This window comes from Cherax quadricarinatus, chromosome 31, assembly GCF_038502225.1.
Source record: "Cherax quadricarinatus isolate ZL_2023a chromosome 31, ASM3850222v1, whole genome shotgun sequence".
NCBI lineage: Eukaryota > Metazoa > Arthropoda > Malacostraca > Decapoda > Parastacidae > Cherax > Cherax quadricarinatus.
This window is the reverse complement of record NC_091322.1, coordinates 15,611,646-15,624,822: the sequence shown is the minus strand read 5'-3', so window position 1 is coordinate 15,624,822 and position 13,177 is coordinate 15,611,646. Positions and strand designations below refer to the sequence as shown.

The following is a 13,177-nucleotide window of genomic DNA, read 5'->3' as shown; positions in this document are numbered from 1 at the left end:
CTGTGTCACAAACCTACTGGAGTTTTATGACAGGGTGACAGCAGTAAGACAAAGAAGAGAAGAGTGGGTAGATTGCATTTTCCTGGGCTGTAAGAAGGCGTTTAACACAGTTCCACACAAGAGATTAGTGTAAAAGCTGGAGGACCAGGCAGGGATAACTGGGAAGGCACTACAAATGAATCAGGGAAAACTTGTCAGGAAAACAACAGCGAGTCATGGTACGTGGCGAGGTATCAGATTGGGCGTCTGTGACGAGTGGGGCTCCGCAGGGGTCAGTCCTAGGACCGATGCTGTTTCTGGTATTTGTGAATGACATGACAGAAGGATTAGACTCCGAAGTGCCCATGTTTGCAGATGATGTGAAGTTGATGAGAAGAATCCAGCCAGACGAGGACCAGGCAGGACTACAAAGAGATCTGGACAGGCTGCAGGCTCGATTCAGAAACTGGTTCCTGGAGTTCAACCCCACCAAGTGCAAAGTCATGAAGATTGGGGAAGGGCAAAGAATACCGCAGACGGAGTACAGTCTAGGGGGCCAGAGACTACCAACTTCACTCAAGGAAAAAGATCTTGGGGTGAGTATAACAACGGGCACATCTCCTGAGGTGCACATCAACCAAATAACTGCTGTAGCATACGGGCGCCTAGCAAACCTGAGAACAGTATTCCGACATCTTAATAAGGAGTCGTTCAGGACCCTGTATACCGTGTATGTCAGGCCTATATTGGAGTATGCACCACCAGTTTGGAACCCACACCAGCCAAGCACGTAAGGAAACTAGAGATAAGATAAGATAAGATAAGATTTCGTTCGGATTTTTAACCCCGGAGGGTTAGCCACCCAGGATGACCCAAGAAAGTCAGTGCGTCATCGAGGACTGTCTAACTTATTTCCATTGGGGTCCTTAATCTTGTCCCCCAGGATGCGACCCACACCAGTCGACTAACACCCAGGTACCTATTTGCTGCTAGGTGAACAGGACAACAGGTGTAAGGAAACGTGTCGAAATGTTTCCACCCGCCGAGAATCGAACCCGGGCCCTCCGTGTGTGAAGCGGGAGCTTTAGCCACCAGGCCACCGGGCCAAAGGTTTGCAACAAGACTAGTCCCGGAGCTAAGGGGTATGTCCAACGAGGAGAGGTTAAGGGAAATCGACCTGACTACATTGGAAGACAGGAGAGATAGGGGGGATATGATAACGACATATAAAATACTGAGAGGAATCGATAAGGTGGACAGAGACAGAATGTTCCAGAGATGGAACCCAGCAACAAGGGGCCACAGTTGGAAGTTGAAGACTCAGATGATTCACAGAGATGTTAGGAAGTATTTCATCAGTCACAGAGTCTGGGAAGCGATGTAGTGGAGGCAGGATCCATGCGTAGCTTTAAGAATAGGTATGATAAAGCTCATGGAGCAGGAAGAGTGACCCAGTAACAGCCAGTGAAGAGGCGGGGCCAGGAGCTGTAAATCGACCCCTGCAACCACAACTAGGTGAGTACACACCCACACATGAACAAGCCACATGAGGCTGGAAATCTTTAGCTCAAGATCTTTCGCACTCTGTGCGTCGTCAGGAGCTATGCGATGCTGGTAGGCTAGCAACAGACAGTAGGAGGAAAAGTTCTGTCTGAGGCAAGACAGAAACGCAAAGGGTCAGGCCGCGTCACAGTCTAGTGTGCCGTCCTCTCCTCAACCATTATTATTATTATTATTATTATTATTATTATTATTATGACATTACTGGGGAGTACTTAATTCGTAATGGTCACAGAGTGCCTTTGAAGAGGGAGGTTATATCCAAAGAAGAGAAGGGTAGCTCCGGTTTGCATCAAAGCAGCCATCTTGAAGGGTGAGATCCTTCACTAACGCCACAACACAAATCTTTCGGAGTTTTGTCGTCGCTGGGGAAGATTTTTATATTTGATTATTTATATAATATTTTAGTTACGAGGATGAAAGAGGTGAACGTACGGGCACACACACACACACACACACACACACACACACACACACACACACACACGGGGCGGGGTCAGGAGCTAGGACTCGACCCCTGCAACCACAAATAGGTGAGTACAAATAGGTGAGTACACAGTTCCTCACAAGAGATTAGTGCAGAAGCTAGAGCATCAGGCGCATATAACAGGAAGGGCACTGCAATGGATCAGAGAATACCTGACAGGGAGGCAACAACGAGTCATGGTACGTAATGATGTATCACAGTGGGCACCTGTGACGAGCGGGGTCCCACAGGGGTCGGTCCTAGGACCAGTGCTATTTTTGGTATATGTGAACGACATGACGGAAGGGTTAGACTCAGAAGTGTCCCTGTTTGTAGATGATGTGAAGTTAATGAGGAGAATTAAATCTGATGAGGACCAGGCAGGACTTCAAAGAGACCTGGACAGACTGGACACCTGGTCCAGCAAATGGCTTCTCGAATTTAATCCTGCCAAATGCAAAGTCATGAAGATAGGGGAAGGGCACAGAAGACCACAGACAGAGTATAGGCTAGGTGGCCAAAGACTGCAAACCTCACTCAAGGAGAAAGATCTTGGGGTGAGTATAACACCGAGCATGTCTCCGGAAGCACACATCAATCAGATAACTGCTGCAGCATATGGGCGCCTGGCAAACCTGAGAACAGCATTCCGATACCTTAGTAAGGAATCATTCAAGACACTGTACACCGTGTATGTCAGGCCCATACTGGAGTATGCAGCACCTGTTTGGAACCCGCACTTGATAAAGCACGTCAAGAAACTAGAGAAAGTACAAAGGTTTGCAACAAGGTCAGTTCCAGAGCTAAGGGGAATGTCCTATGAAGAAAGATTAAGGGAAATCGGCCTGACGACACTGGAGGACAGGAGGGTCAGGGGAGACATGATAACGACATATAAAATACTGCGTGGAATAGACAAGGTGGACAAGGACAGGATGTTCCAGGGAGGGGACACAGAAACAAGAGGCCACAATTGGAAGTTGAAGACACAAATGAGTCAGAGAGATAGTAGGAAGTATTTCTTCAGTCATAGAGTTGTAAGGCAGTGGAATAGCCTAGAAAATGACGTAGTGGAGGCAGGAACCATACACAGTTTTAAGACGAGGTTTGATAAAGCTCATGGAGCGGGGAGAGAGAGGGTCTAGTAGCAACCGGTGAAGAGGCGGGGCCAGGAGCTAGGACTCGACCCCTGCAACCACAAATAGGTGAGTACACACACACACACACACACACACACACACACACACACACACACACACACACACACACACACACACACACACACACACAAGAAATATTTAGTTTTCCTTCTCAGGAACTTTCAAATTGGCTTTGTCGAAATTTAAGAGTAATGCATATTCAGACTTTGTGAATTCTTTAAATATTTATATTTGTGGGAGTATAGAATATAGCCCACGTAGAGTTTGTATTTTGACCTCTATCTGAGGTCCTCTTCAGCAGGACTTCACCTGGAGGTAGAGATATACAAACTTTCTTCTGTTCGTCTTGTTGTGGATTATATTCTCCCGATGACAAATATTCATTACACTCAGATGTTGCAGCCTGAGTTGAGTAAGGTAATGCGAGTGTATGTGTTATATCTTTGTTGTGTCTCTGCAGGTGTGTTGCAGAGAGCAGTGACAGGTGTACAGCTTGCTACTAATACCACAGCTGCAGCATCTGTTGGTTTCCGAAACTTGTAGTTCCATCGTCTCTACATGTCCTACTGCTGATGACCTGAACACCTGTAGCCCACCACCACACGGATTATGAAGTCACTGACCCACCTCATGTGTAGTACATTGTTGGCTCTCATCACTTGTAGTGCCAGTGTCTGTCCAGCTGGTGTCTCCACCACTGACCTTACATACCTGCCGTGCCATTGTTCCTCTAGCTGGTGTCTCCACTGACCCTCCACACCTGCCGTGCCATTGTCTTCCCAGCTGGTGTCTCCACTGACCTTGCACACCTGCCGTGTCACTGTCTCTCCATATGGTGTCACCACTGACCTTGCACACCTGTCGTTTTATTGCATCCCCAAGATGATGTTATTGTTGATCTTCCTCTCTTCTGAGTGCCGACCCTTGGTAATATGATAATCTCGTTCCCTTCCAACTTTTATTTAATTAAGTACGAGGTCGAAGTGGTTCGCCAGTATGGTCTCGGCCCGGGTCTTTTCCGTAAGGTATTTAATTAAATACAGATAGAAAAAAAAGTCATACTAGGACCAGAGGCAGACTCTGAAAGATGAAACAGCTGACTAGGAAGAGTTGCTAATGTAAACATCGAGCACTTTCCCGTGACTTTAGCGAACATCGAGCACTTTCCCGTGACTTTAGCGAACATCGAGCACTTTCCCGTGACTTTAGCGAACATCGAGCACTTTCCCGTGACTTTAGCGAACATCGAGCACTTTCTCGTAATTTTATCTTTGAGAAAAATACGGAGTATTCTATTTACGTACATATCCGAAGCTTTAACATGACACATACAGTTTTCAGAAGCGGACATAAATGACGCATGACCCACATGGGTTTAGCCCCTTTGTTATGAAAATGTAGCAATAGTAAATTTGCAGTAGCTAATACAAGGCTCTGAACGGTGTTGGTGTGGGTCCCTGGTACTAGTGTGGGTCCCTGGTACTAGTGTGGGTCCCTGGTACTAGTGTGGGTCCCTGGTATTAGTGTGGGTCCCTGGTACTAGTGTGGGTCCCTGGTACTAGTGTGGGTCCCTGGTACTAGTGTGGGTCCCTGGTACTAGTGTGGGTCCCTGGTACTAGTGTGGGTCGCTGGTACTAGTGTGTATCCCTGGTACTAGTGTGTATCCCTGGTACTAGTGTGGGTCCCTGGTTCGAGTGGGTCCCTGGTACTAGTGTAGATCCCTGGTGCTAGTGTGGGTCTCTAGTACTAGTGTGGGTCTCTGGTACTAGTGTGGGTCACTGGTACTAGTGTATGTCTCTGGTACTAGTGTGGGTCCCTGGTACTAGTGTGGGTCTCTGGTACTAGTGTGGGTCACTGGTACTAGTGTAGGTCCCTGGTACTAGTGTGGGTCCCTGGTACTAGTGTGGATCCCTGGTGCTAGTGTGGGTCCCTGGTACTAGTCTGGGTCCCAGGTACTAGTGTGTGTCCCTGGTACTAGTCTGGGTTCTTGGTACTAGTGTGGGTCCCTGGTACTAGTGTGGGTCCCTGGTACTAGTGTGGGTACCTGGTACTAGTGTGGGTACCTGGTACTAGTGTGGGTCCCTGGTACTAGTGTGTATCCCTGGTACTAGTGTGGGTCCCTGGTACTAGTGTGGGTCCCTGGTACTAGTATGGGTCCCTGGTAGTAGTGTGGGCCCCTGGTACTAGTGTGGGTCCCTGGTACTAGTGTGGGTCACTGGTACTAGTGTGGGTCCCTGGTACTAGTGTAGGTCCCTGGTACTAGTGTGGGTCCCTGGTACTAGTGTGGGTCCCTGGTACTAGTGTGGGTCCCTGATAATAGTGTGGGTCCCTGGGACTAGTGTGGGTCCCTGGTACTAGTGTGGGTCCCTAGTGCTGATGTGGATCCCTGGTACTAGTGTGGGTTCCTGGTACTAGTGTGTGCCCCTGGTACTAGTGTGGGGTCCCTGGTACCAGTGTGGGTCCCTGGTACTAGTGTGGGTCCCTGGTGCTAGTATGGGTCCCTGGTACTAGAATATGTGTCCCAAGTACTAGAGTATAGATTGTGATACGAGTGTGTGGGTCCCTGGTACTAGCCTGTGCATCACTACTACTAGTGTGGGTCCCTGGTACTAACGTGTGCATCACTACTACTAGTGTGGGTCCCTGGTACTAGCGTGTACATCACTATTGCTAGTGTGGATCCCTGGTACTAGCGTGTGCATCACTACTACTAGTGTGGGTCCCTGGTACTAGCGTGTACATCACTACTACTAGTGTGGGTACCTGGTACTAGCGTGTGCATCACTACTACTAGTGTGGGTCCCTGGTACTAGCGTGTACATCACTACTACTAGTGTGGGTCCCTGGTACTAGCGTGTGCATCACTACTACTAGTGTGGGTCCCTGGTACTAGCGTGTACATCACTACTACTAGTGTGGGTCCCTGGTACTAGCGTGTACATCACTACTACTAGTGTGGGTCCCTGGTACTAGCGTGTACATCACTACTACTAGTGTGGGTCCCTGGTACTAGCGTGTGCATCACTACTACTAGTGTGGGTCCCTGGTACTAGCGTGTACATCACTACTACTAGTGTGGGTACCTGGTACTAGCGTGTGCATCACTACTACTAGTGTGGGTCCCTGGTACTAGTGTGTGCATCGCTACTACTAGTGTGGGTCCCTGGTACTAGCGTGTACATCACTACTACTAGTGTGGGTACCTGGTACTAGCGTGTGCATCACTACTACTAGTGTGGGTCCCTGGTACTAGTGTGTGCATCGCTACTACTAGTGTGGGTCCCTGGTACTAGCGTGTGCATCACTACTACTAGTGTGGGTCCCTGGTACTAATGTGTGCATCGCTACTACTAGTGTGGGTCCCTGGTACTAGCGTGTGCATCACTACTACTAGTGTGGGTCCCTGGTACTAGTGTGTGCATCGCTACTACTAGTGTGGGTCCCTGGTACTAGCGTGTGCATCGCTACTACTAGTGTGGGTCCCTGGTACTAGCGTGTGCATCGCTACTACTAGTGTGGGTCCCTGGTACTAGCGTGTGCTTCACTACTACTAGTGTGGGTCCCTGGTACTAGCGTGTGCATCGCTACTACTAGTGTGGGTCCCTGGTACTAGCGTGTGCATCGCTACTACTAGTGTGGGTCCCTGGTACTAGCGTGTGCTTTACTACTAATAGTGTGGGTCCCTGCTACTAGCGTGTGCTTCACTAGTACTAGTGTGGGTCCCTGGTACTAGTGTGGGTCCCTGGTACTAGTGTGGGTCCCTGGTACTAGTGTGGGTCCCTGGTACTAGTGTGGGTCCCTGGTACTAGTGTGGGTCCCTGGTACTAGTGTGGGTCCCTGGTACTAGTGTGGGTCCCTGGTACTAGTGTGGGTCCCTGGTACTAGTGTGGGTCCCTGGTACTAGTGTGGGTCCCTGGTACTAGCGTGGGTCCCTGGTACTAGTGTGGGTCCCTGGTACTAGTGTGGATACCTTGTAGGTTTATTGCTGTTTGGGTCAGTCATGCGACAAACCTGTCTCCTAACTGTCGAAGTTCTTCTAATATTTTAGTCGCAAGTGTGTGACGTACAGTGACGGTACAGCCAGGTGTGTGACGTACAGTGACGGTACAGCCAGGTATGGGACGTAAGTGGCGGTACAGTCAGGTGTGTGACGTACAGTGACGGTACAGCCAGGTGTGTGACGAAGTGACGGTACAGCCAGGTGTGTGACGAACAGTGACGGTACACCCAGGTGTGTGACGAAGTGACGGTACAGCCAGGTGCGTGACATATGGTGAGGGCACAGCCAGGTGTGTGATATAGTGACTATACAACCAGGTGTGTGACTGTACAGAACGGCCTTTCTTCACTTGTCTTAGTAGTACTCAGACCTGATCCTCACCAGAAGCCAGTGGTCGCTCTGCTGTGACCCACCACAACACCACCTGCTACAAGCATTCGCCTCTACCTCAACAGATACCATCGTGTACACCAGTAGAAGCTAACGACTCAGGTGATCTCGCCTGAGGCGCTCCCATTTGAGCAACAGCTTGGCTCCAGCCACCATGACCAGTACCTGCTGTCGCTGCCTCTGCTGCCGGGAAGAAAGCTCAGAGGACTCGGATCTGGAGGAGGAGGTGCCGCTGCCTCCTGGCCTCCTGCCGGTGCAGAATGAGTCCAAGGCTCAGGAGACTGTCCCCATACACACCCCTTCAGCCAGCAGGTAGGTACCTCACTACATATCTTCCTTTAGTATCAACTCGCATGTGCACGTGTGTGTGTGTATGTGTACTCACCTAATTGTGGCTGTAAGGGTCGATTCATAGCTCCTGGCTGTGTGTGTGTGTGTGTGTGTGTGTGTGTGTAACCACATACAGCTGAGTAGACACAAGAAAAGGGGAAGCAAGAGAGAAGGAGCAAAGAAAGAAGAAACATGGGAGAAATTAAAAGAGGGGAAAAGAGGGGGACAAGAAAGGAGAAAGAAAGGAAATGTGGATTAGAAGAGGGGAGTGACTGGTAGAGGGATTGAGCAGGTGGCGTGTGAGAAGCAGGGACAGGTGAGAGCGTCCCGGCAGTGTCTAGGCTTCGTGCGTCATAGCTCATCGAATGTGGAAAACATACTTCCATGCTGGAATGTATATAATATATTTTAGAAAATACTATACAAGCTAGAAGCATTTCGGGCGCTGAACGATCCGGAAAAAAAGATATCCCCACATTTGATAACGCCAGTCCTATTACGTGTCACAATGCACGCGATTGGAATCGTGCAGAGTGCGGCGTAAGTTTGTAATGCTGTTAAATATTAATGTTGAAGGATTGAAGCGAATCAGAAGAGGTTTTCACAAGTTATCACATGGAAACTAATACCCCAATTTCTTCAATAAAATGGTAAATTAGGATACACACAGCCCAGATCTAATTCAAACCGTCCACTAAGAAATACGTACTAACTTTGAGGGTAAACTTAAGAGGTATTCTCTTGTTGCCAGTGAGACCAATATCCTAAAATACACCAGAACATTAAACTTGAAGCAGTTCAAAAGTTGTAGTTTCAAGTTATCAGCGATGAAGGTTTGAAACTGATCATTGAGACACTCAAAATTATCACATGAAAAGCAGAAGTTAAATTTTCTGGACATTTAAAAAAAAAAAATAAGTGGAACTACACAGAGCAAAATTAATTCAAAATTTTCTCTAATTAAAAAAACTAGGTTTTAAACAAATAAGTAAACGCTTACGCTAGTTTTATTTCAACCTTGTGTATATAACATTATTTTTTTATAATAGCCTTGAGGGGCACACAGATGTTATAGATACTAAGACACATTATGTAGATTTAACCTAGAATAACCCAATAAAGCCTGACACCGCAACTTATTTCTAATCAGGAGAAACATTATCCAATTATTTCACAGCTACTAATTTGATTACTAAAATTTGGACATTAAAACTTACACAACATAACATCAAAAGATTGTTTCATTTGAGGAAAATACTACATCAACACTAAAAGTTTAAAGTCGACCACAAGATGCATTTTCTAGCTACCTGGAGTATACCTGGAGAGGGTTTCGCGGTGGATCAGGGTCTGATCAACCAGGCTGTTACTGGTAGTTACTGCACAGAATCCAACCAAATTTGCACCTGTGGATGTCAGAACCTATATGTACCCTGGTCCTACACCATTACCAAGGGAACGTGTACAACTGTTAAAGCCATTTGATGTAACCGGTGTGGACTATAGTGGCACCTCCACTGCCTAAACCCATGGAATGTTTCGACTATTTCGTACGACGCATCACCCTTTAAAGATTGATTCCATTCACAATTGCTTTATTTAATCAGAGGAAAGCGCTACACTCGTAGAGATGGTAAAGCGCTACACTCGTAGAGATGGTAAAGCGCCTGTATAATGAGAGGCAGTTCATATCTGATCCAGTCAAGGGGAAGATAAATCCAGTCCCTTGGATCAAGAGCCCCACCAGCATTAAGGTACCACACTTCAGGAAACAATTCAGTAATGACAAAGACGCCTACACACTCCATTAACAATACCAACAATCATATTAGTACGATGCACAAATGTTGACATTTTTAAGCTGATCAGAAGAGGCTTTCTAAAGATTATTTCATGGAATAAAATTTCGGGAATGTTCTAAATAAAACTGAGCAGAGAGCACCAACACTTGTCAGTTGTTCCAGCAACTTTCACCTAGTAACAGTTGACCAGGGATCAAAATTTAATTCCGATCGGGTTAGGCGTTCTGAAGTTATTAACGAAAGTCGAGGAGCAAGTTAGTTGAGGACGAGAACAATGTAACTGAAAATATGACGGCTCTGACACAGTGTTTGTAAAGGTTCACTAAACTCGTGATAATTAAAAACGAGAGTTTTCAGTTTTTATGGCAATCCAATTTGATAATAAACACATTGGGTTCATAAATTTACTAGCAGGCGACACATCTATACAATACAACTTTTATTTCCTTGCAAGATTACATTGAGATCATGTCATTACAATAAACTAATGAGTTGCAGTGCAGAGAGAGCCACTATTATGCCATGGCATTATGGGCAGACTAAATTTACAATGTAATATAATATCTTTATTTACTACAAGTACATGTACATAGTATACAGACCATAGCTGACATCAATGACATACTACTATATAGAAAGCCCATTGTTATGCTGAGCATTTCGGGCAAATTAGGTAAGTTTTGTCCCAGGATGCGACCCACAACAGTCAACTAACACCCAGGTACCTATTTTACTGATGATGAACAAGACAACCAGTGTAAAGAAACATGCCCAGTGTTTCTACCCTCGCCATGTGAAGGGAGAGCTTTAGCAACCAGGCCACGGGGCGTGTCTTATTTTCCCCAGGAGACTTATGTTCTGCTGCCTGATAATAAACCACCATACACTAACCATAAAACACTGGAATAACCTACGCCTCAAAGTACGATATATTTTTCCCTTGAAGTGTCTATAACTGGACCTAAAATAGTTGCTACATCTCACTTTGCACTGTGGGTTATTCCTAAATATATAAAGATACACTCAAATTCACATAGATACGTACAAATTTAAACAAACGCACACACACACGCACACACACACACACACACACACACACACACACACACACACACACACACACACACACACACACACACACACACACACACACACACACACACACACACACAGAAAGTGCAAAAGTTTGCAACAAGGCTAGTTCCAGAGCTAAGGGGAATGTCCTATGAAGAAAGGTTAAGGGAAATCGGTCTGACAACACTGGAGGATAGGAGGGTCAGGGGAGACATGATAACGACATACAAAATACTGCGTGGAATAGACAAGGTGGACAGAGACAGGATGTTCCAGAGCTGGGACACAGAAACAAGGGGTCACAATTGGAAGTTGAAGACTCAGATGAGTCAAAGGGATGTTAGGAAGTATTTCTTCAGTCATAGATCTGTCAGGAAGTGGAATAGTCTGACAAGTGACGTAGTGGAGGCAGGAACCATACATAGTTTAAAGACGAGGTATGATAAAGCTCATGGAGCAGGGAGAGAGAGGACCTAGTAGCGACCAGTGAAAAGGCGGGGCCAGGAGCAACCACAATTAGGTGAGTACATATTCATACATACACACTTGGTTGGTTAATGAAATTTAAAGTCTATCGACTATTTGAGGGTCATTAATTCTGTAACAGTAGCCTGTTCAACATCAAACAAGAATACCTTCACCCCTAAAGTAAGGACTAAAGTAAACTCTCGGCATATATACGTTGAGAGAAATACAGCCTTCAGGGTATATATCCTGTGAACGGAAAATGTGAGCGGACCATTAAAAGTGGAGAGAGGAACTGGTAGTGGTCAGGTATGGAGGGGTGGTGGAAGCCAAGGCGTGAAGACGCTACAAAGGTCATGCTTACTGAGATCATGTGAGTTGCAGTTTATATTTGTAAGTGCTACGCAAATATGCGATGTTGAATTTTCTGTTTGAGTGGCATTACATATGCATGATTTATTTGTGATAATAATCGCAAATAGATCACATTCAGGTAGGTAATTATTACCTACCTCTTCGTGATTACTTGCTAGTGATTACCTCTTTTTAATTACCTGTTTATGATTACCTTTGCGATTAGCTTTATATGATTACTGGCTTGTGATTGTTTATGATTGTGATTGTTTATGATTGTGATTGTTTATGATTGTGATTGTTTATGATTGGACCTATAGTTGATAGCCTATCTGTCATTATAAGTACATCTGACTGCCTAAATTTGGTATAATTTTGTTTAAATCGTTTAATTTACAAGATGAAAACTATTATCCTGTCTCAGTTCATTTGAAAGCCTATCCCTATCCTATCTCCCTATTTAAAGTTATCCTATCTGAGTTCTTTTCTAAGCCTAGCCCCCCCCCTCCCTAATTAAGTATACTACCATCCTTCTGCAGTAGGATGCGACCCACAGCAGTAGGTTATCCAGGTACTGAATGACTGCTAGGTGAACAGGGACAGCAGCAGCAGGTGAAAGGAAACTTATCAGCACATGCTTGAGCCCGGGTCCTTCTATTGTGACCTGCGAGGTGTTACCATTGAGCTGAGAGCCACAGCTTGTGGTTAATGTTTGTCGAAAAAAAGTGATAATGGAAGACGACTGATGATAAAAAAAAAGGCTTGTCAAAATTGTAATACTAAACGAGAAGAAACAGTAGAATAAAAATAGAAGATAAATAAAACCGAGCGAGTGAAGGAAGACAAACGTAACTTTGAGAATATAAAAAAATGAAAAATATATAGAAAGTTAATACTAAAGCTCCAATAAAGACTAAGAATAAAGCAATGAAGAGGACCATGAATACACTAAATGTAATTAAGAACACAAACAATATCCACTAATTAAGTATTCAAGAAGAAGGAATAAATAAATATAAAAAATATTACTGAAGGAAGAGATAAAATAAACGTTATGACAATAATAATAATAATAGGGAGTAAAATAATAAAGATGACAAGGAAGAGTGGATAAGGGTCATAAATATACATAATTAATATTGTGTATGTAGTGTCAGTGAAAGTAAAAAGTGAGGAATATTTTCTGGCAACCTCTCTGAGGTCCCCAATACTTTTTATGTACACAGAAATATCTCTATATTTAAATGTGAGCGTGGGTGTATATGTGAGCGTGTGTACATACCCTTATACATGAGTGTATATGTGCCCGTGTGTGTGTGTGTGTGTGTAGTGTGTGTGTGTGTGTGTGTGTGTGTGTGTGTGTGTGTGTACTCACCTAATTGTGGTTGCAGGGGTCGAGACAGCTCCTGGCCCCGCCTCTTCACTGATCGCTACTAGGTCCTCTCTCTCTCTCTCTCTCTCTGCTTCCAGAGCTTTGTCATACCTCGTCTTAAAGCTATGTATGGTTCCTGCCTCCACTACACCACTTGCTAGGCTATTCCACTTCCTGACGACTCTATGACCGAAGAAATACTTCCTATCATCCCTCTGACTCGTC

The 13,177-nt window shown here is 45.4% G+C and overlaps 1 protein-coding gene across 6 annotated transcripts in view; it reads left to right on the top strand.

The window, feature by feature from the left end:
* LOC128698058 (fibroblast growth factor 1) overlaps positions 1 to 13,177 on the top strand; it is a 55,167-nt gene that overhangs the window by 7,823 nt on the left and 34,167 nt on the right. For 4 of the 6 annotated variants that reach the window (XM_053790191.2, XM_053790184.2, XM_070090216.1 and 1 more), the window contains exon 2: positions 7,621 to 7,867. In XM_053790191.2, coding sequence (XP_053646166.1) covers positions 7,710 to 7,867 — 158 coding nt within the window. In that variant the 5' untranslated portion in view covers positions 7,621 to 7,709. Of the gene's footprint in view, positions 1 to 6,982; positions 7,868 to 13,177 lie in introns of those variants that run through there. The other 2 variants (XM_053790174.2, XM_070090215.1) reach the window with 2 other exon arrangements.